The following is a 25,045-nucleotide window of genomic DNA, read 5'->3' as shown; positions in this document are numbered from 1 at the left end:
TAGGTTGATTTGTGTGTTTATTTGCAATTTGTTTTATGTTTGAAAGTTTCCAGTGTTAACAATTTATAGTTTTTGCAAGCATAGATTTTTGTGAATTCATGAGGCATCTGACTGATTCATGTCATTTAGCAGACAATGGAGAACTGCTACATTTTCCATGCTTTCTGGTGGATATGAATGCAGCTGTGCATGCTTGCAGCAGCTCTTAGTCCTACAGAGTCTTCAAATCTGGAAGCCCATTTTGTTTGGCAAAGAGCACTATGATCAGGTTTGTAGTTGGGCAGAATCATTTTAAGGTCATTATGGATTCTGGAAGCAAGTCCTGATCTGATTCAAAATTGAGTCAGCAGATAATCCCAAGAAAGTGCCCCCCCCCCAAATTCTCATGTTTCAGACTTCACAGCATCACTCCTTGTCTGCTGAATGAAGCGCCTTTGCAACCATGTCCCTGTAATGTTGTTTTTGCTTATTAGAAGAATAGTTAGAAATCTGAAACCAAGATGAAGCATTCTGTGTTTATGTCATCCACCAAAACAGACATCCATGGGTCATGCTTCCTACCTGGATTTCAAGCAAAAGTGCAATGAACTTACAAACACATAGCAATATGTTCCTCCATTTTGGAATTACAGCTATAGCTAAAATTTGTCACCTCTCTATGACATGGAATTGGACAGATAGTAAAAATCAGGCAAAAAGAAAATACATAGCCAATTTTAAGATAAATTTGTGATGCTGTCTTACTGATAATTGACTATCAGCATTTCTTACATAAACATATGTTTTTAAATTGAACAACTCTCTAACGAGCGAAGAACATTTAGATCTGCAGTTGGTCTGTGAATTTTTCAGATGGAATTTACCCAGCATACATAATCCTTTACCACATCTGTCACAGCTTTATCATTATGAAGACAAATATGTACTCACTTCCATTTTATGATTGACTTTTGTCTTGAGAAATAGGAAGTACTGTACTTTTGTTGAAAGAAACAGGTGAAAAGATTAATCAATAAATTAGCTTAAACATGACTATGTGGAGGATGATTTTTCCACAAATAGATAACACATGTATTACTTTAAATGGAAAAAGGTGGATGGGCTTCTGATTATGCTGAAACAAATAGTTTCAGCATAAGCAGTAAATCTTAAATAAATCCTCTGAACTATTTTCCATAAGAGAGAAAAAATGTAAAATGTACACATATTATGTAGGATCAGTTTGGGGGGCCTTTTAGTTTAGGAACAACGCATATGATCACACACTTCTATATTTTTCATTTTTAACACTTCCCCTTTTGTTTCAGCTTTGGTGTATGACTGCTGAACAACTTTGCTCTTAAACCGTAATTCAGAAACTTCCATTTTGTAAATGCATAAAAAATGTTTTTGAAATTCCATAGACAGCAATAGAAAGGAAGATTGGTACAATTCTAAAATATTACAACAGTAGTTCATTGCAACATTATGTTTAGTATTAGCCATTGTAATATTTAAAAAATATAGCACATTTATTACCAGGCTTGCTCATCTCCCTACGACACACCAAATTTGTTTGTAATTACAAGGATACATTTGATTGTGGTTATTGAAGTCCTGACATTCTTGTTCTAGTTGTGAATAATTTTTTCCTGAGACTTGGACATATAAGAGAGAAAATAAGGGTGATCAAGCCACTGTCTTTTTGCACAGAAATAAAGTAAACTGAAACAATTATTTGCATATACTGTTTAAGTGATGTTTTTGTTTTACTCCTCTCCTTTTAGGAGTTTGATCCTGAGGAGTTCTACTATCTTTTGGAAGCTGCAGAAGGACATGCAAAAGAGGGGCAAGGCATAAAAACTGATATCCCTAGATATATTATAAGCCAGCTGGGGTTGAATAAGGATCCTCTGGAAGGTAAGAGAATATTGTCCAACAATCATGTCTTAAATTAATGTTGGTATGTTTGGTAGTCCTACTTAACATTTTTCCATTTAATTTCAATGCTATCTGTCAATATAATAAAGGATTATATATAACCAGGATAATGATAGAGTATTTCAAAACATGTTTAGAACACCTGGATAATTTTAATATCATTCAGAGAAATATGTTGAAATAATATATTCTCTTCCACAGACATGAGATTCAAAGCTTCCAGCTTTGCTTTGAGGGTTTTTTTAAATTTTAGTTTCAAAGTAACTACAGTTTCCTGAAATGTTGAAACTGTAGTTTGATTTATCTATTGCTAATAAACCAGGATGAAAGCACAGTTTCCTCTTTTGTTCAGAGGAGGTCTATGTTTGTAAGCTTGAGGCTCTTGTAGACTCACTTCCCTCATAAAGTGAACATGATTTAGTATTATGGCTGAATGAAACCACACACAGAGAAAGACAGAACCCATGTATGCTTACTCTGCATTTGCATAGAATTTGTTCAAAAGGACGTACTCCCAAATTATTTTGCATAGAATTTCAATCTTCATCTTTAAGTTAGTGATCTCAGTATTGTTGCATTTGTACAGAGCAAACCAAACAATCTGTCACTAAGCAAATACAATTGTAAGTCTAAAAGGTGTCGGGTACAACTCCAAAGCTTTTGGATTATGGCCCTAGTTGTGTATCAAAGATGTACTTGTAATATAGAAACTAGGCAAATTTCATCCTTCTCTAGTTGATATATTTATGTCAAAATAGAACACTACTTTGATCAAAGATTTATGTTAGTCTTCTTGGTGATTTAAATCAGAGGTTCAGGAGGCAGAAGGACTTTCCACCTGAAACATTGGAGACTGATTTGAATGCAATACAACTCAATTGTTTAGAGTTGCTACATCCAGAGCCAATATAATAATTATAGCATCCAGTCTTAGATGGGGGAGGAACAAGAAGAATTTAAATTTGTTTTATTTAAATTCAGTCCACTGACTGCTTTGGGTGTAAATATCCAAGTACAGCACAAACTGGTCCTGTTCCCAGGAAATATTGATCTCTGTTGGAGGTCTGCTTTAGTGACTGCCAGTGCTTTAATGAGAGGCAAATTTATGAAAAATAGCTGTATCAACAGCTGGAAACCATGATAGCTAATTCAGAGGCAGTATACTTTTAATTGATCTAGATAGGTGGGGTATAAACCTAATAAAATAAATAAATAAATAAATTTTAAGTAATAGTTTCTGGGGACTGAGAAGTGACAGAATGTAGTTCATATAATCTTATACAAAACACTACTGAAACATAATTATTGTATACCACAACATTACAACGTGTATATTGGGCTTGTTGCTTCATTCAGGAAATGATCAGTAACTTTTAGAAATGCTATCACTATTTATTATGAAACATAACATCTAACTGTAGTGGTCATGCACACCCCAATTAGCAAAAAAAATTTAAAAATTAAATAAAAGAAGGATATATTTCTGTTTTTAAGCAAATGTGCCACTTCACACCTCAGTAAATTTGTTTTCCAGTAGTTGTGTTTATGGTTGCAAGCCTTTCTCTCTCTTTTGGTATGGTGTCTTACACCATCTTTTCTTCAAGGGAAATGATGCATGCAGTACTTTGAGATAATGCCAGATAAACCTATACTATACGTGAAGTAATAGCACAGAGTCATCATTTATTGGTATCAGTTTGCTGTATTTCAGAAACAGTTCCTGGGGAGAAATGTTTCCCTGTGGCTTTTAAATTACCATCTTTACCTTTTTGAATCATGAGTCTTTAGAAATGGTTAAATCAGTGAGCAGATGTTTAATAGTATTTAGATGAGTTTTAAAAAATGTCTTCAGGCGTTGCAAAATGGTTCCTTAGCTCCCTGTTTCAAAAGCTGACGCCTGGTTTCATCCATTATTACCTACTGTTTACAGATAATATGTATTTCTTAGATAATGTCTATTTCTCTCACTTCCCATGCAAAAGGTTAAAACTGAACCATTTTAATTTTCTATTTATGAATATATATATGTATTTCTTTGACAGGGCTGTCAGGGTATATTACAGGGACATAGTTCTTGCCAAGCCAAAAACAAAAGAGCAATGCCTCAGCAGTTTCCATGGTAAAATGCCGCATTTATAAATTGTTATTAAAGCTATTGCAAAGTTTTACATGGCTGCCGTTGGGGACCTTAAATGAAAATGTGCTAATTTTGACTTAAAAGAAACTTTTAAATGTGTGCTTGTCAGAGCTGTATTAATGATTTATTCGTCGTTTGTAATGAACTGTATCTTGTATTTATGAGTTTTCGCGTACAATTCTAAAAATTTTCCTTTAGTGAGTTTTTAAGGCAAATGGTAATTTTAACATATAGGCAATGAAAGTACATAAAAATACCTTGATTTTTAAATGTCATGTTCTTGCATTTATATGAAATAGCTCTCCTCAGGATGTTTCAATATACATACACACATATACATGTACATTATACTGTAATACATAAGCATGACTTGCATACGTAAAAAATGTGTTATGCTTTATGCTGCCGGTGCTTCACTTCAATCCAATATGATCTTGCACCGATATGAATGGGAATAGTGGTTAATTCTGGTGGTGTAATTACTATATTACTTGCTACTATTAATTGGTGAAAATCCTGCTCTATAAGAAAATTCATACGTTTTGGTGTGTCCCTTGCTGATAAATAAAGAGACTCTCTTGCAATTCTTGGGGGCATGTGCACATGCTGGCTTGGTCTGTGCATGTGTACTCCCAAGAATCATGGTGGGGGCTCTTTATTTACTGGTGAGGAAGGGACGAAAACCTATGAATTTGTTTATATTATCTAACAGGATTTCTGCCATTATGTACTTTAATATCCCACCTTTCTTCCAGTTAATTCAAAGTCATATAAACTCCCCCCCCCCGCGCACACATTATATTCTCCCAACAGCCTGTGAGGGATGTGGCTAATAGAAAACAATTGACTCAAGATCTCCCAGTGTGCTTCATAACTGACTGGTGACTTAAAGGTAGACGTCCCATAATTCTGTCCAGCATCCTACATCACACCTGCTCTCTTGAGTCATAACTAGACAACTGTGCCAAAATTACAAGTTTGGTCTAGTTGACTCAACAGTGTGTGTTACATAGTGCATTACATGAAGCTGTCTGCAGGTCCTCTGGAGAAATGAATATTCCAGATGTACCTGCGGCTTCTTGAGGAAACTGGTGCTCTTTCTCTTTTCTTCTGTTCTTTCCTTTCTCCTTTTTTCTTTCTTGTTAGTCTTTCTCTCCTCCACCCTAATGATTGCTCCATGCTTTTTATCTGTTCTCTCTCACCATCTTATCCTGCAGCAGGACACACTCCCCCTCCCCAAATTCTGTCCTCAAACTGATTGTAGAATTTAGAAACCTAGGTGCAGAAAACATAATGTGGATAATCCCTCTGGAGAAAAGAATCTCCCTCATGTGCCACCAGTTATTGGGAGGTTTAGTGATATCTGCCACCAAATGACTGTAGGCTACAAACAGTTTAATTATCTAAAATTAATTCATTTAAAAAGTAAAATAACCCCCAAATGCACACCTTTGGGTTCCCTTAGTATCAGTGCCAAACTTAAAATGTCTAGGTTCTTCTTCGTGGTCTCTGTGAATGCACCCTAATGGATTAATCTGCGCTGTGGACCAACCCCATAGTACACATGGTCCGCATGTCCTGGCTAGTGCCTCAGTTCCTTTTTGTCGCCGCTGAGGTTTCTTCTCTCAGATGAGCTGCATTCGCCTCCTGCATTGAAAAGGGATTTTTCTCATTAGAGATCTTCGGATAATGAGAGTCTTTGTTATTCCTTCCTTCTGCCACCCTTGAATCTCCTTTCTTTATTTTTCATTTGTTTATGGCCTATTCTGGACTGTTTAAATGGTGCACTTTGTGCCCCAGTAAAATTCCATTCACAGATGGCCACAATTCCCACCAACCGCCCTTTTTGTAAAAAGTTTGTGAAACAGGCACTTAAGCTAAGAAAGCAACGCCTACAATCTTATTTGTAGGAACATTCCCTTCATCTCATACCAACTATGGAAACTGCACTACCTTCTCAGGTTCAATTGGTTTCCCAGGAGCCTTGGTTGCATCTTCGGCGAAATCAAAATTTTAAGTCTAAGACCATCACTAAGTCTACCAGGGGTGCTTCGACACTGAAGTCTACACCGGTACTGAAGTCTCCTCCAGTACTGGACAAAGAAGCCTAAGAAATCGTCTTCGGAGTCTTGATCCTCCAAACGCCAGAAGGACAAGATGACCTCTTCCATCCCATTATAAGAGCAGCAAACTATTTGCCTCGATTCTGTATCTGTGGAAGATGACCATTATTTGCCTCCGCTTTCAGGCCAACCACCTTCGCCTCTCTTTGCTCAGTCCCCCTCGTGGGCTAATAACTCGGCTGAGGTTATGGTACTGCCTCGTTATGACCATTCGAGCCCTTCTATGTTTCAAGGACCGCCTCTTTCCGCATATCCAAGAAATTTTTTGTTTCTCCGCACTTGCCACATAGAAGATGCTTTATCTCCTCCCAAACCATCTCTAAGTGGCTTGTATCAACCATTTGCCTGGCATATCAGCTGTCCAAGAAGCCTCTTCCAGTTGGAATTAAGGCTCATTCTACGAGGGCAGTGGCTACTTCTGCAGCATTCCTCAGAGGCATTTCTGTCCCTGATATCTGCAGATCTGTTACGTGGTCCACGCCGTCCACCTTTGCCTCTCATTACCGCTTGGACCTCCGGGCTAAGTCAGATGCTGCATTTGGACAAGCGGTCCTGTTGTATGTTCTTCCGTGACGTCCCTCCTCTGGTCAGGTAAGCTTGTTAATCACCCATTAGTGTGCATTCACAGAGACCACAAAGAAGAAAGAGAGGTTACTTACCTGTAACTCTGGTTCTTCGAGTGGTCATCTGTGAATTCACACTTCCCGCCCATCCTCCCCTCTGTCCATCACATCTGTTTCATTTTATTTAGCAGCGGGCAGTTTGGGAACTGAGGCACTAGCCAGGACGGGTGGACTACGTGCACTAGGGGGGTGGTCCTGGCGAACGAGTGTTAAGCTCTAGTCTAGAAGATTCCGGAAACCTCTGCACAAGCGCAGATTAACCCATTAGTCTGAATTCACAGATGACTACTCGAAGAACCAGAGTTACAGGTAAGTAACCTCTCTTTTCACATTCTCAGCCGCACGTTATGCCTAGATTATTCTAGATGATACAGGATTTGAACTCATTTTACAGGAACTTCCTATGAGAAACTTAGGTATCTTTTTAAATGAAGATTTCATTTAACTTGAAAACATGATCTTGTTCTTTTGCTGTACGAATTCTAAGAACTGTCTCCCACCAGCATTTGGTCCAGCATTTTAATAACTGTACTAATTTTGTTTTAATTTTATCTATGTATTTATTTATTTTAGAAATAGCTCAGCTAGCCAACTATGACAGTGGGACAGCAGCAACTCCAGAAACTGATGAATCAGTTGGTGTAAGTATTTTTGTTATATTGGTTTGTGTTTTGATCTAATGGTAGACTGCATTATTTCATTCAATCATCCTTTAAAACTACATAGCAAATGTCTTTTTAGGATGCAATGTAAATATTTCAATTACTGAATAAATGAAAAAAATAGGACATAGACAGCTCACAGACTTTGTGTGCAGGGAAGGTATGTCCCTTAAGATTTTCAGATGAGACTCCATGAGCTGATACTAATTGTAAAGCTGCTGTCTTTATACTCTAGTTATAACTGAAGTTCACATTCTCCCCCCTGCTTTTTTTTTTTTTTTTTTTTTTTGAAGGATGGGTGGGAAGCAGGGACATATAACATTTGAATATATAGTAAGTATATGTATGCATTTTGTAAAACTAAATGAAATAGTCATTTATTCAGTTATTATACTGTACGTGTCACCTATGCAAATTATTGGCATCTATTCAGATAATATATATGCTGAATTTGATACTGTAAATCAGTGAAGTAATTACCTCATTATAATTAAGTAGGTGCAAGTAGAAATGCTGAGTCTGGAGATGGATAGTCTCTGGTATCCATGGTTGCTTTCCATGTACATCAGAACCCTAGAAAAAGTTCCAATTTAAATGGAGAGGCCCAATGGATAGTCAAGACTCTCATTTTTCATCCTCCACATGTGGGAGGATAACAAAACTGGGGATGAAGGGAGCAGGCTTTCTCTTTGCAAGCTTTCTGTACAGATAACATCTGAACGGGCTATTGAAATGGAAAACCAACTTCACATACAATTTGGATGTAAAATTAACTTGGGTGGTCTTGGTGGCCAGTTTACTGTTTCACCATATTAACATACCAAATAGAGGTTTTATGAGGATCAGTAAGATAAGGATTATGAAGCACTTTGTACGTTGATTTCAAATGTGGGGTTAGGCGTACACCAGGGTTACTGCGCTAACAATATAGGTGTAAGGCAACTGCGTACCATCGTTAAAAAACGTACGAGAAGGCAAGGACAATGTGCCTGTTTCAGTGCTAGGTTGGGGGTTATACAGTTCCAGTGCTTAATCAGGGCCAAACAAAGAGACTTGTGCCCTCTCACTCACTTAAATCAAGATGCATACTACCCCCAAACCAGCCAAATTATTTTGACTCACAAGGAAGAAAATCTCATTTATCTATAGCAATAAAAATACAATAACAAAGCGAATAAACATAACAAAGTGGACTGTTCCACATGTTCATGATTTGAAGATGTTGCATGGACAGCGCCTAGCATCCTGTTCAGTATTTATGAATGTTAAACTCCAAGTGAGGAAGCCATCATGGTGATCTTACGAGTTTTCACTTGCATATAACCAGCATTATATCAGATCACTGTAGTGACTTCTAGTTTTGTAGCCTTATGTTTACATAAAAAGAACAGGATACTTGCCAATAAAACAAAGATTAGAAATATATAGCCAAAGAATTGATCTAGAGGCATGCTGTCTTCCCCACAAACCCATCATTTGATTGCCACAGTTTCTGCAGTTCCTGCCATCACCATCACCATTTTAAAATATTGAAAAGCAGCTTCTCAGGCTTACTGTAGATGCTAGCAGTAAAAGCTTGATAACAATTGTGTTGAGGTGGTTGGGTTTTTTTGTCCCTACTCTTTTACCTTTGGTCTTACCTACCACTAGCATGCAGCCTCAGTTACAGACTTTTCGTGTAACTGAATTTGGCCTGTAGGCTATTAATACTGTCTCTTGTTGGATATTAATAATGTAGGAGCTCTCTTTCCTACTATTTTCTTTACTTTCCTATTTTTAGCTCAAATTACCACTGCTCACTTCTTATATATATATTTAATTTCCTGGTTTTCAGGACCAGTTGCATTTTCTGTTCTTCAGTCACCTTATTGTTTTTTGACAAAACGTCTTATATTCCACTCTTGATTCCTCCTGTAGTATATCCTCGATTGCTCCAAAGTTTCTTCAGGGATCGCTAAGTAGTTAGTCTCTTCTAATTTAACTTTCTTATCCATCAAAGAAAGCTGGACTTCAAAGCCCAGTGTTTCTTGAGCGGCTGATCATTCATTGCAACCACTGTACTAGTTCTGCCAATCAGTGCCAGAAATCTCAGTGCTGCGTGAGCAGTACCAGTTCTTGGCATGCCTGAAAATAGCACAATTTCATTGAAATTCATAAGGTGGAAAATGTGCTGTTTAGAATAACTCAAAGATACAAACATTGGGTTTTTCATTTATGAAAAGTATAATGCTGATATACTTACTGTGCTTTTTGTATAATATCATTTTAAACAGCCTTATTGTAGTTAGTTGCAATTTCTTCAGTTGTTTTAGAAGAAAATTATTTTCTAAAGCAGAATATGTGATTAAATAATAAAATAAGGGGAAATAAAGTTAATGTATTTCCATACATATGTTTTGACTTTTTACAGCTTAATCAAGTATTCAAGTACTAATTATGCACTTGCAAGTCTGCATCTGGTTGGTTTTGATTCTGATTTTAAATACCATCCACCTACTAGAAAAAGTCTAGGAAACATTCTACACATATACTGTTGCACAAATTCACTAGTCATTTCTCCAGTCACATGTCACATATACTAAACTACAGTACTTCCTCCGTTTAATATTGTTCAGGTGAATACTAAAAAAATGTATAATTTCTTTTTCTGTTGGAACTAAAAATTAAAATGGTACATTGCTATACTACATGCACTGTCATGGAATAGATGGTGTTTATTTGATGAATGATAGCACGCTTGAAAGCACTGAACCAGATAGGTATGATGGATTGGCTACAACTATGGCACTATCTCTATATGGTACCAGCCATCATATAGCTCTGCAGATAACAATATTTTGTGGCTAATATAACTGTTGTTTTTTTCTTACTTATTTTGAAGAACTCGAATGCTTCCCTTAAACTTCAGAGAAAGCCTCGTGAAAGTGATTTTGAAACAATTAAACTGATTAGTAATGGAGCATACGGGTGAGTATTTCTCATGATTTTTGTGTTTGTTTTCTGGTGCTTACTCTTAATAGTAGTTGTCTACTCGAAATGATGCATAAATAGTGCATTCTTAATCTCTCTTCATATACTTTCTCTCCAGTATTTTGTGTCAGATGTACAAAATCTCCTCTTAGAAGAAAGACATCACTTTGGAAAAGAGACATTAACAAGAAGTGAATGAGAACATCTATAAGAGTAGCATTCTCTAATCGCAGTATTTTTGCATCTTTTTAGTTAAACAAGCTTAAACAATAATGTGTAACTTGTTCAGAACAACAATAAAAATCAAAACAAAAATGCCCCCATTATGCTGCTTTTCAGATCAGAGAGACTGAATGATAAAACCGTAATTCAGCCTTTGTTTTTAACACTGACATTAGACCAGTACTCACCAAAAACAAACAAAGAAAACCTATGCTGAAGAAGTGCCAGGCAGAAATGTTAAATAGTTTTGAGAAACTCAGGATTGTTCTTATACTTCTTGTGTTAACCTAACTCTACTTCTAACTCTGTACCTTGGAATTCCCATGAATCAAGGAATACCCAATAACACAATCAGTGCGTTTTTAAAGAATCTGAATCAGTTGAACTTCAAAATGCTTATCTGTGGCAGGATCATGCCTTTGGTACTCTTCACTTTTTAATCTTCATTAGTTCTCATTGTTTATCTGGGTTCATCAAATTATTAGCAAGAAAACCACAAAGTCAGAATTCTGATCAGCATTGTTATTGTCTCATTAATTCTAGCTTTAAAAAGTAGGGCATTACTTTTAATACCTGAGCTCTTAAGAATGTATTAAACATTAATTATTCAATGACATTTGTGGAAGCACAGTGTTAAACTGCTGCAAGGGTACTTAATGCTGTTTATTACCGGTATAAACTGAAAATAACATTAAGGTTGATGTGAAACATTTTTCCTTTTGGTGTTTTCCAGGCCATTAATTTTCTTAAGTACTTTAAATAAGTGAGGTCTTGATATTGGTTCACTAATTCATTTTCAGAATGTCAATGGCTATACTTTTTGTGATATAGTTAGTTGATCTTTTTATTATTGTTGTGTAATATACTGTTTCTTCTAAATGAAAACATTTAGAATGAACCAGTGCTCACACATCATGTGTGTGTGTGAGGGGTTATAGTTAATTCATTCATTTATTTTGTTCTGTTTTGGATTTTGGTTCCTTCATTAGTGAGTTTAAATGCTCTGTTTCAAATATAATTGTTGATCTTGGCATACTTCAGCAGAAGTTTGTCAGATATATTCAGCTTGATGAGTTTAAATTTGAACCCGCCTCCCTGTTTCAGTAAATATCTTTTCAGAAGGCTATTCTATAATTGGGAGAGTAAACCCTTTGCAGTGTAATTAAATGACATTATACTAGATAAGGTACATCAAGCTATCGGAAATGAATGGTTGGGAATATACAAGAAGTTAAACAAGCTGTGAATCTGTAAACATGTCGGATGCGGGCCAAGTCATTAATGGTTTTGCAAGCTGTCTTAGACTTTCTCTTCAAGCCAATTCTTTGTTTCTCGTCCATAAATTGTTTCTTACTGCAAGTGCAGTTTGCTTTCTCTCTCAACATTTTAACCTTGAACAGAACTTTCATTCATAATTGTTGCACTGCCTAATCCTTCATCAGCATGCTTTTATGAACTAGATCAATAGTCATTTATAGTGTCTTTGTACGTTATGTAATTACAGTTTGGAATTGCTTTCTGAGAGTTTTGCTAGCAAGGATTGCGGAAGTAAATGCATGTGGCAGATAACTTCATAACAGAGCAGACTAAGTGTTTCTGTTAGCTGATGTGCATAGCTTTGAAGGGCCACTGATAGTTGTTTCAGTCTTTTTTGGAATAAGGTCTGAGCTGTTTGAAAATGATCACTAATATGAAACTCCCAGTGATCTTCTTTCACCTCTTGATGTGTACATGATTTAGGGGACCATTACTTCAATATGTCTCATAGAATATAAGGTGTCATATTGTCTTGCAGAGGCTGACAAGAAGTTCCTTTTGGCTTTGGAGACACTTAACACACTAATGAAGGAAAGATTTAAAAAAATATTTAAAAGACAGTAAACCAGAAAATTTGAATGGTAAAGGAGCAGAGTACATAGAAAGAGTGGTCTTACATACCTTCTGCTTTCAGCAAGTGGGCCGTGCTTTCATAGAATGGAGGTCTATGGTGAGGCATACCACAAAGATGTCTTTGGAATTTATATATTTTCAAACAACATAGCAATTAATTGCACCTGCTTGTTAATCTTACGTATGTGCAGCTAAATTTCCCCATATTTCACTAATGATTACACAATTAAACATCTAAGTCAGTACACTTTAAAGATGTGTCCATCTCTTATCAATAGTTTTCAAAGAAACAGCTTTGTTAGTCTGTATCCAGACAAAAAGCAAAACAAAAAACAAAAAAACTGTGGTATCTTCAAAACTATTATATTTCAGTGTTACTTTTTGTGGAGGCAATCACTCCTTCAGACATTTATAGCTATCAGAAGAGGTGAAAATATCCATGAAAGTTTGCACTGAAATATACGGTAAACAGTTATTCTTTAAGGCACCATAACTTTTTTTCTTCAATTTTTATCTGGATGTTTTGTCACTACTGACTAACCTTGAACTTGCACCCAGTAAATTTTATTGTAAACACATTCCAGGGTCATACTTTCACAAGCAACCTTCTACTATAGACATAAAGAGAGCTTGAGAAGATAGTGAAGCTGGTCTTAAAGAAATTTAGATGGAATCCTGGGCATAGAGGGAACATTGATCACACTGCTAAATCTCCTTGCCATAAAAAAGGTTTTGATAATGATACTACACATATAGTCTGTAGAGTTAAAAATGAAAGGGTTTGATGTTTCTAAATGGAATCTCTCCTTGCTATTTAATTAAGAAACAGATTTTTATACAAGATTAGTTTCTCAGAAAGGACTTGCTGGTCAAAATCCTTTTCTGCAAGTTGCGCTATGTAAGGCTGATACCATCAGTTGAGGTGATTTTTTTAGAAATAAAAAAATGTCCGGTTCCTCCCTCAAAGGTCCCAAAGATCTCCTGGAATCCCTTTTGTCATGAGGAAACTATTGGGGGCTGAGGGATGGGGAAAGAAGTCTTTAATTTTTAAAAATCGCTGCTGTTAGTAAAGTCATCCTGGATGTGGCAATTTTAGGAACTAAAAAGACTCCTCCACCACCCCCATCTGGTGCCCCAACAGCTTCCCCAGCACCTTCTCCATTGCTGCTATATTTAAGAATTTGAAGCACTAAGGAAATTGTTGGTATCTTCCTTAACAGTCAATTAGTCCTTCTGTGCATCATACATGTGTGTGTGTGGTGCGTGCATGTGTGCACATGTGTGCATGTGCGTGCATGGTCATCCACTTTGCTTCTGAAAGAGAAAGAAAACTAGAAACATGTTACATTATCTGTGGAGACTGTGCATCCCTTTGTCTCGCTCACAGGTGAAAACAAAGACTGTTGCAGGGCTTTGGAATGCTTCTCAGAGGAGTCTCATCATGTCAAGACAGCCAAAACTGATGAGAAGGAGAAATTTTACAAGTGTTATTTTCAACCCTACTTATTACTGATTGGCGGGAATTTAGTAATATGTCACAAGGAGGCTGGAAAAGCCAATACTAGAAACCAAGCTTTCTCAGTCATGGCCCCTTCCCTCTGGATCAAACTTCCTACAGAGGTTCGCCAGGCACCGTCCCTCTCTGTTTTTAGGAAGTTGATTAAAATTGAATTATACAAAGCTGTCTTTTTCTAGTGTGAATATTGTCCTGAAATGTTCAAATGGGTTTTACTTTTTGTATTTTTATTTAAAAATTTTAGTTTTCGGTAGGGAAGGGTTTATTGTATTTTATTGGATTATTGTATTTTTATGTAGTATTTTAGCATATGATTTCATTGTATATTGTGAACCACCCAGAGAGTGGCAGCACTAATGGCTTCCCCCATTTTTGCTGTCCTTCTGAAAGCAGACAAAGATCTTTCACTTCAGGCAAGCTTTCCTTGAGTGACTGGATACCTGAGAGTAGGGGTGGGGGGTTAATGGGTTGTTGTACCTTACTGCTTTGAATGTATGTTTTTCAGTATGGTATTTGTTTTATCCATTTTAGTAATAGTATACTCACTTCCTTGTTTCCCCGAAAATAAGACCTAACCTGAAAATAAGCCCTAATATGATTTTTCAGGATGCTCGTAATATGCCCTACCCCAAAAATAAGCCCCAGTTAAGTGAAACCCCGCCCTCACCATTGTGCAACAACCAGAAGATGACATGACTGTATTTGAATAAATGTAAATTGTTGTGCATGAAAAAATAAAACATCCACTGAAAATAAGCCCTAATGCGTTTTTTTGGAGCAAAAATTAATATAAGACCCAGTCTTATTTTTGGGGAAACACGGTATTAGTTTTAATATTGTCTTTAATGGTTTACACCACCGTGGGTCCTTTTGAGGAGAAAGATGAGGTAAACATATTTTAAATAAATACATTTCAATAAATAATGGAGCAGTAAGGAAATGGAAACAAGCAACTAGAGTAGGCCTGTTGAATCAATAGCACTTCCATGTGTTGATTCAATTAATTAACTAATTATGTATTGTCAAATGAATTCTGATGTGCAGTGATCCTTCTGAGTTTTCTAAGTCTAAAGTACTCAGAGGTGATTAACCATACCTACCTCTGGGGTGCTCTGGGGCCATGCAGCTCTTCACTTGTAAGGCAGATGACATCATCAGTCACAATTAAAAGTTTCCTATCCACCCCACCCCCCAGATTCTGAGGCTCCCTAGGATTCCTTTCAAGCTGTGGTAGCCTCAAGACGGAGGAGGAGTCTTTAATGCCTCTAAATCACCATTGCCTATCCTGAGGCCATCAGAGACTCAGAACAATGAAATTATAGGGAAAGATGACTGAGTGTAAAAGCTGAACTTCCCAAACAAGACAGATCTCAAAGGGGCAGTAGAAAGTGCAGAGAAGCAAAAGGGATAGTGAACAAAACTCTGGAGGAAGAATGATTTATTTGCATATAAACGTATGATAGTATTATGAATCATTTTGACTGTAATTTCAGGGAAATGTGGCATACTAGCAAATGCGTGGTGTGTAATCACATACATATAATTTGTGCAATATGTGCCCAATATGTGGGCGAAGGTCTACCAGAGGAGGGCAGACACACAACACTAGATACCACCTTGATTATCAGCCTACCCCATGGAGCCATCAACCACCAGCTTCCCAGAAAGGAGGATCCAAGTGACTTATATTTTTATGTTTTTATTATTATTATGCTAATATAATTATATATATCTGGCCTGCCTGGCTGTAATGCCCAGCATGCTTACACTGGAATAACTTCATAATACCTGAGGGTGAACAGGATTTCAGCTGGGGAATTGTGAAGAAATGAAGGGAAAGAAGTCAGTTGAAACAGGTTGCTATGCAGAATTGCATGGCTTTAGGAAGAAGAGAGCTTGTTGTAGAATGTCATTCTGTAGAAACAACAGGGAAAGGGATGCAAATTGTACTTTGCCCGAGATTTATTATCATCCTACATTTGGTTTTTTAATGGTGCTGTGCTGAAATGGGCACAGTACCGTCTGCCTAAGGAAAAAGGTTAAGAGGCGTATTTTGGGATATAACGTGCAGAGGTCATAGGAGTGGTATTTACCCTGTTATTTTTTTTTAAAGGGTAGAAAGAGCAAAATGAAACAATCTTGGCAAGTATTAAAAAGCAAGGAAACCTTAAGCATTTATGAAATGATTGTGAGGAAATAATTTAAAACAAGACTATAATACAGCCATTTTGACTTTCCTATTGTCTCTTTTTAGTTTTCTTTTGCTTCCCACAACTTTCTCTTGTCTGACTGATAAGAGATTAAAATGTTTCTCAGCCTCACTGAGCTGAAATGTTTCCAAGTATGTGAACATCTGTACAATTTCTTCACAAACAATTTAAAGCCGTATATACAGTATCAGTTCATTTACCAATGAATTGTGAACTTCATAGATCCTCTTATTAAATCATGTTTGCAGCAGTACCTTCCCAATGCCACTTGTTTTATGAAGTCCTATTCTATTTGCCTGCCTGGCCTACAATAAACTTGATGATTGAATCATAGTTGGAGTTAATCAGTAACTAATAATTCAAGAAATTCTAGATTGACTTTGCCACTGCTCATCTTGCGTAGTGGCATCAAGCGCAGTTAATTGGTTACATTAGTGCCACTGTGTATGAAGCTCCCTCTTTTTTAATGTTCTCATATGATCACTCCCTCAAATGAAAAGTATCTTATTCTTATATACAGTACAAATATGAATAATAAGTGATCGCAGACTGAAAGTTACTGTTTTACCTTACGCCAGTTTTCTGTGTCATAAAAGCATTAATGAATGCTGCCCATTTTTTTTGGATTTCTTTTCGTTGGATTGAATTGGATTCATAAAAGGTGAATTAGTTAACTTAGGAGGCAAGTTGAGTCAGGAAACTGAATCCTGCGGTTACCCTTCCAATGTGAAATATATTCACAAAGTTCTCATATTCAGTACTGGAAAGACGATTTTATCCTGGTGCATTTTCCCTCTTTTTTTTCCTGCAAGTGCTGTTCATTTGGTGCGGCATAAAGAAACCAGACAGAGGTTTGCCATGAAGAAGATTAACAAACAGAATATCATTCTTCGAAATCAGATTCAGCAGGCATTTGTTGAGCGTGATATCTTGACATTTGCAGAAAATCCATTTGTGGTCAGCATGTATTGTTCCTTTGAAACTAGACGCCATTTGTGTATGGTCATGGAATATGTAGAAGGTAAGATATTTGTTCTGGATCCAGTGAGAAGCACAATGTAATATTGAAACATGATACATTTGTTGGATTCCCATCCCTGAGTATATCATAAAAGGAAGAAATATCTATTTTATAATTTCTTCATTTAAAATAATGATGCTTGGCAAAATCATGGTAAGGGACCATTTTAGCCCTAGGACCAAGTTTGGGAAGAGTCTTGATGGCCGCCTTGCAATTGCGAGGAAGACTAAGGGCATGGGATGGTGCCAAGCCAAAGCAGTTGTGGTTATTACCACAACTGCTTTGACTTGTCACCAGTTATTACCAATTTGGACTTCTTTCCATGAAGCATATAGAGAACAGCTCCATTCTAAGCACATGGAATCAGGATTAAGTTCTAATGCAACAACTTAAACTGTCAAAATCACAGTTCATTTCTCTGCATATCTATTCATATATAACTGAACCCCAGTAAGACTCATAGCTTCCTGTGCTGCAAAGTATAGTTCCATAGAATTAGCTCCCTGGATTTTAAATATTTTCTGATCTTCTGTTATTGACTGATCGTAGGAATATAAGGTGCTTCTGAGCCAAATGAACCCCAGTGGATTACTTATGGATTTGGGATCAGGGTTTCCTATACATTGGTTTGGTATTTATAGAAAGCAAAGTTCAGCTCTCTAATCAGCTATGACCAACCTTACTATAGGCCTTCTTTGTCTAACATGCCTTACAGGTTGTTGAGAGTATAAAGGAAGGGGCAGAACAAATTGCTTAACCTTTTATGTTAAATATATTTTTAAATATATTAGTCTTATTATTATTGTAGTAGTTCCAGTTTCGCTTCAGCAATAAAAATATATCTTTCAAATATCCAAATGGAATCTTGAATTGTTTGTTGGACTTGTGTTTTAGGTGGAGATTGTGCTACTTTACTGAAAAACATGGGTCCTCTGCCTGTAGACATGGCCAGGATGTATTTTGCAGAGACTGTTCTAGCACTGGAGTATCTTCACAACTATGGAATAGTGCACAGAGATTTGAAACCAGATAAGTATGTGTATAGTATGAAACTACAACAAAATAGTTGCCAAAGAATTTTATATGGAGAACATGACATTGTAGGGGAGATGGTTATCTCGAACTTACTGTATAAATTCAGAATACACAGTATGATCATAAAATAATCACGTGAATGTTTTATTTATAGTCAAATAATTTTAATTGTAATGAAGGTGTTGGATAAATCCTTTTTGATGTTTAATTTATTATGTTGGACTGAGTTTTAAGGGGGTAAAGGCAGAGAATAAATCTGTCTACTCCAAAAGCAGGCAACAGTAGAAGAGAAAGAATAAAAACTTCCATCAGACCTATGCAGACACCGACATAGCCCAGCGGTGCTTTGGCTTTGACACAGCCACAAAGTACTGCCCTTGACCCACACACTGATCCCACAGAATAAAACAAAGCAGCTCCCTTCATTAAAATATACACCTGTAACAGAACAACTACACAATAAATTAATTAAATAACAATGTTAAAAGCACACACACACATGCACACCAGAACCCGAGAAAACAAGCCAGTAGTGGCAAAAAATACAAGCAAAGGTCCTCCTCAAGTCAAGATGGCTAGAATATGGGGAGATTTCTCTTTCTCTCTTTGATACAAGAAAGAAAAGGATTTTAAAAAAAGATGGGGGTGGGGGTGGCGTTCCTAAAGAAATTAAATGGGAGAATGAAAAAAATAATTACAGGTACAAGGATGCATGGTGGCATGGCATGTTCCTTAGTTGTAGCAGCACAGTCCCCTCCCCGAAAATCCAGAGGAGAAAAGGCAAAAAGGATCCAAGATAGGCCTGGGCGGAATGGCCTGGACAGCACAAGATGGGGATAGCAGGAGCTCTGCAGCACAAAGATCCCACCCACGAGGAATGCCTGAAGCAAAGATCATGCCTCACTAGATACTTATTAGAGATGGGCACATTCTGCGTAGTTTGCTTATCAAGCTCACAGGTGTTGCATGGATGCCCTGGATTCTGTGCCCCATCTCCTCCCACGGACACCCCATCGTAAGCAACACGGTGAGCTTTCCCTGCTCCTCCTCCTCTGAGTGAGTGCCTGTGGGAGGAGGTGGAGCTTGGAATCTAGGATACCTGTGCAGCATATATGGACCCAATCCAGCAAACCACATAAAACTGCTGAAAATGGCCATCACTAGTTCTAACCAATGCACAGATTTCTACCACTTGAAAATTCCTGCTCCCCTTTCCTGTATGTTCTGAACGATTGTTGTCAGTAACCTGTGCAATGCTGTTGCTCAAACTTTCCTCACATTATTTGAGAAAGAATAAAAGAAAGGTTCAATGAAACAGGGAAACAAAAAAAAGTATAGGATTTTTGTGTAGCCCCTTTCATTAAAATGGATTATTTATGTTTAAGAGGCTCTTTTATTGAAACCAAAACAAGAACAGGAAAACAAAAACAAAAATTTTCATTTTTTCTCTTTTGTGGGTCATTCTGTAGTCACAGTTCTTGATCTACTAACTGGCTCTGCTGTTATAAGACTGGCATTCTCAGCAATATTAGTCCAGTCTTCTGGAAGAAAAATCAGTGTAATACTGTGCATGCAATACTGTATTCTTGCCAATTTTAATAGTTATATACTGAGCTTATTCCATGATGTGTACATACAGCATGTTATAACATAGTCTTAAAAATAGCTGCTGCAAAACAGTAGATTAAAGTAATTTACTATCATTCTTATTTTCAGTTTGTTAGTAACATCCATGGGACATATAAAGTTAACAGATTTTGGGCTGTCCAAAGTTGGTCTCATGAGCATGACCACCAACCTTTATGAAGGTCACATTGAAAAGGATGCTAGAGAATTTCTGGATAAGCAGGTACAGTTTCCACTTGTCTTGAAATAAGAAATTTGAAATGAAATGCATTGTAGAAATAATGCAGATCCCTTTTTATTTTTATAGTAATATTGAAAATATTCTTGTAAGAGTTTTCTTTACTGTTGAATTGCAAATTATTCTGTACTCTTTTTTCTGCCATTATGGTCTGTTAGTAAGATGGACGATCTGACACTGAGCAAGTGAGGTTCTGAGAGAGAGACAAATGGAATGTTGTTTTTATAAAGAATTCAGGAGTCTCAGCAGAGTACTTGTGGAACTCATGATGCATTGTACAATCAAGGGTGCTAAAAATCCTAGCTATGGCCCATTTCCCTTTAAGCATGCCTCATTACCATTAGCCCACAATCTGTTCACTCTAGAAGTTACTTAAGGTAAAACCATTGAAGTTTCCATGATAAAATAAGAATAAGTTTCAGTGTATGGTGTGAATAAGTGTGATTTATTATGATTTCATAGTAGTGAACAGCATATATAAAATATATTTCCATTTTGATAAATTCCGTCAAAGGCCTTCATTAATTTCATTAGAAAACATGAAATACAGATTTTGGGCGTATTGTACCAGAACTGCTGTGATTTTTCTGATATGCTGTTAGAAATCAACAATAAACCTTTGCACAAAAATATTAAATTCACATTGTTTTTCTTCCTTTTAGGTCTGTGGCACACCAGAATATATAGCTCCAGAAGTAATCCTGAGGCAGGGTTATGGCAAACCAGTGGACTGGTGGTCTATGGGAATTATCCTTTATGAATTTCTCGTTGGGTGTGTGCCATTTTTTGGGGATACACCAGAGGAATTATTTGGACAAGTAATCAGTGGTAAATACCGCAAAGCTGAAATTGTTACCATTATATACTTACCAATCATGCACTGTACAGAAGGCCACTATGCTAGCCTTAAACTCTCAGGCAGGTCTTTGTTGCTTTGAGGAAAACAGCCCTCTTTTCTGTATAAGAAACAATAACATTTGTATTTTTCTTAAGTTCCATGACACCCAGCAGAAAGTTGAAGTCAATGAATCATCATCAGCAGCATGGTGTATTATACAGTGGTGCCTCGTATAACGAGTGCCTCGTATAACGAGGAATCCACATAACGATGCCTTTTTTGCGATCGTTTTTGCGATCGCATACCGATGATGCCTATGGGGAAAAATCGCTTTGCGATGTTTTCCCCATAGGCACCATTTGCCGGCTGAACAAGCAGGCGTTCGCTCGGGAGGAGGTGGGGGAATCTTCCCACCTCCTCCTGCCCGATCGCCGGCCTGTCAGCCGGCTGAAAACCCGGCGTTCGCTCGGGAGGAGGTGGGGGAATCTTCCCACCTCCTCCTGCCCGATCGCCGGCCTGTCAGCCGGCTGAAAACCCGGCGTTCGCTCGGGAGGAGGTGGGCGAAGCTTCCCACCTCCTCCTGCCCGATCGCCGGCCTGTCAGCCAAGCCGTGGGGGGAGGGTCGGAAGCATAGCCAGACTTCAGCCGGCTAAGAGGCCGGCGATCGGGCAGGAGGAGGTGGGAAGCTTCGCCCACCTCCTCCCGAGCGAACGCCGGGTTTTCAGCCAGCTGAAGTCCGGCTATGCTTCCGACCCTCCCCCCATGGCTTGGATCCAAGCTGTGGGGGGAGGGTCGGAAGCATAGCCGGACTTCAGCCGGCTAAGAGGCTGGCGATTGGGCAGGAGGAGGTGGGAAGCTTCGCCCACCTCCTCCCGAGCGAACGCCGGGTTTTCAGCCGGCTGACAGGCCGGCGATCGGGCAGGAGGAGGTGGGAAGATTCCCCCACCTCCTCCCGAGCGAACGCCGGGGTTTCAGCCGGCTGAAGTCCGGCTATGCTTCCGACCCTCCCCCCACGGCTTGGATCCGAGCCGCGGGGGGAGGGTGGTGGGATCCGGACGCCTTTCAGGCATCCCGGGCTTGGATCCCACCCGCCGCCGGTTACCCATGGTTTGGGTAACCGGCAGGGGGTGAGATCCAAGCCCGGGATGCCTGAAAGGCATCCAGACCCCCCACTCTCCCCCCGCAGCTTGGATCCGAGCTGCGGCGGCTACCCCAGCCATGGCCGGACTCTAGGGAGTCCAGCCATGGCTGAGGTAACCGCCGCGGGTCAGATCCAAGCCGCGGGGGGAGGGAGAAAACCGGATAATCCGTTCCTATTAGAACGGATTATCCGGTTTTCAATGCATCTCTATGGGAAAACTCGTTTCACTTAACGATGTTTTCCCATAGCGATGTTTTTTTTAGAACGAATTAACCTCGCTATGCGAGGCACCACTGTATACAGATTTCTCCATATGTAGTATTATTTTTATTTATTTATATAAAATATTTTTGATCTTTCTCCTTGAAAAGGACCCAACGTAGCTTACAACAATGAAAGACAATACGTAACGTTGAAAACAATGAATGAACGGTCGTCACCTTCATTAGAAGACAATACAGTGCTGCCTCGCTTAGTGATGTTAATCCGTGCAGCAAAAATCGCTGCTAAGCGATAACATCGCTAAACGATATTAAAAAGCCCATAGAAACACATTAAAACGCCATTAATGCGTTCCTGTGGGCTAAAAACTAACCTTTAAGTGAAGATCCTCCATACGGCGGCCATTTTGGCTGCCTCTTACGCGAGGAATCCATCCCTAAACACAGCCCTTCCCTGCGATCATCGCAAAGCAAAATTTCCCCATAGGGAACATTGCAAAGCGATTGCTTTTGCAATCGCAAAAACATTGTCGCAAAGCGATTTCTTCGTTAAATGGAGCGATCGCTATGCGAGGCACCACTGTATTTAAAACTGCAGACAATGAATAAGGAGGCAACTTACAACATTAACAGGCAATATTAAGGCAAAGATCAATAAATATACAGGAAAAAGGCACTCTGAGAAATGGAAAACACAAAAATGGAAAACACAAGTAGTACTAAAAATCTCGTCAAAGCAGTAATGTATAACAATCCATCTAAAAATCACACACAGGTCACTGGTTTACGGAGGGAAGGCTTGCCTGAGGACAAAGATCTTTGCCTGCTTGCGGAAGAATAGCAAAAATGGGGCCTCCTGTTGGAGGGAGTTCCAAAGTCTGTGTGCTGCAATAGAGAAGGCTGTCTCCTGTGTCTCCATCAGGCACACCTACGAAGGTGGCTGGACTGAGAGAAAGGCTTCTCCTGATTATCTTAACACTCAAGTCAGCTCATAATGGGAGATACGATGTTTGAGATAGCTTAGACTCAGACCATTTAGGGCTATATAGTTTAAAACCAGCACTGTAAATTGTGCCTGGTAACTGATCGGCAGCCAGCGGAGCTGCTGTAACAGGGCTTATGTGATCCCTGTAACCAGCCCCAGTCAACATTCTGGCTGCTGCATTTTAGAACCGTTGAAGTTTCCTGACACTTTCTATTGGAAGCCCCACATAGAGCTTATTACAATAATCCAGCTGGGGAGTAACTACGGTGTGTATCACAGTGGCCTGATCAGGTATCTCAAGAAATGGACATAGCTGGCACACTAGTTTAATTTTGCAGATACACTCCTGGTAAATGCATTCCTGGCCAACTCAACAATGTAAAATATGACTATCAAAATGCAGCTAACCCCTTAATTCTAGAAAACCTATACAAATTATAATGTCTGGATGTTCAAAAATGTTGTGGCCTTGTGCTGGAATGATTGCAGTGTGGGTGCCAGTTGAGTCCTCTCTGTATCATGTACACAACTTTCATCCACCCTAAGATAGCATGACTCCGTGCTTTCACCAAATCCTTTGGCTTCCCAATTTCCAGTCAATTCCATGGAAAGTGCTCTTTTCTCACTGTATTGCTATGACAAAGCAAAAAACTATATCAGAAATGCTGGGGAGGAGTCTCATTCTTTCTTCAGTAGGAAAGAGAGTGATAACAAATCTTGTCACACACTCCCAATGATGAGGGATTATCTGGGATGTGTAAATATTTGGGTATGCCTGGGATCCTTGAACTACTGTTGGGGATTCCTGCTCTGTAAGGGGGACAAATTTGGGGTGACTTTGCTAGAGAAAACCTTTTAACTGCACTACTCATAAAAACACTTCAAAAAGTCATTAGCAACTCCTAAATTTATTTTCTATAGACCTAAATAGATGAATAATTGAAGCAATTCTTGGCTGAATACTTAATCTTACTCAGAAAGGCAAATTGCATCCCAAGGCCATTTTGGTGACTTTGAATGTCTTCTTTTTCTTTCCCACCTAAAATTTCCAGATGTTACAAGCCCCTTGAATTGGTGACTCTGCAATAAATGACATACAAGTCTTCCCATTGCCCCTCACAACTCCAAGCTCATAGAAACTAAACTGGAACTCAGCTTCCAGCAACACTTCATTCATTCGTTCGTTCGTTTGTTCGTTCATTCATGTGTTCATTCATTCATTCATTCATTCATTCATTCATTTTGCACCTTTGTGCTGATTTCCAGGGCTAGTACGGCCCCTAGTAGATCCTAAGGATGAAAAATTGGTCCCTAAATCTTGTGAAAGTATCCACTGGTCTAAAGCACTGGATATCAAAGGAACTGGAAAGAGTAAAAAGAATAAGCCAATACTGTATATGAAAAATAAAATCAGAAGATGTAACAACAATGGTACTGGTGGCGGGGGGAGATGGAAATGGCTTTTTAAAAACTGTACCTGGTTCGTTAACAGTTTTCAAATCAGTATAGCCTCTTAAGCTTAAAAAAATATGAAAAGAAGTTCATGTGCACTTAATTTGCATAAATGAGAAAATGCCTATGGCACAATGCTTTAAATTAATGGAAATGTAATAAAACCCTAAAACAAATGTCTCCCAAATAATAAATAATGGGGCAAAGAAGGACTC

General features: G+C 38.3%; 1 protein-coding gene across 16 annotated transcripts in view; it reads left to right on the top strand.

Annotated features, from left to right (window-relative positions):
- MAST4 (microtubule associated serine/threonine kinase family member 4) overlaps positions 1-25,045 on the top strand; it is a 329,916-nt gene that overhangs the window by 271,223 nt on the left and 33,648 nt on the right. For all 16 annotated transcript variants that reach the window (XM_072992693.2, XM_072992692.2, XM_072992691.2 and 13 more), the window contains 7 exons: positions 1,767-1,899; positions 7,377-7,444; positions 10,347-10,432; positions 17,086-17,294; positions 18,189-18,327; positions 20,046-20,178; positions 20,856-21,021. In XM_072992693.2, the coding sequence (XP_072848794.2) occupies positions 1,767-1,899; positions 7,377-7,444; positions 10,347-10,432; positions 17,086-17,294; positions 18,189-18,327; positions 20,046-20,178; positions 20,856-21,021 (934 nt within the window). The remainder of the gene's footprint in view (positions 1-1,766; positions 1,900-7,376; positions 7,445-10,346; positions 10,433-17,085; positions 17,295-18,188; positions 18,328-20,045; positions 20,179-20,855; positions 21,022-25,045) is intronic.

The sequence above is a fragment of the Pogona vitticeps genome, chromosome 2 (assembly GCF_051106095.1).
Source record: "Pogona vitticeps strain Pit_001003342236 chromosome 2, PviZW2.1, whole genome shotgun sequence".
Taxonomy (NCBI): domain Eukaryota; kingdom Metazoa; phylum Chordata; class Lepidosauria; order Squamata; family Agamidae; genus Pogona; species Pogona vitticeps.
This window is presented reverse-complemented; position numbering and strand designations above follow the sequence as displayed.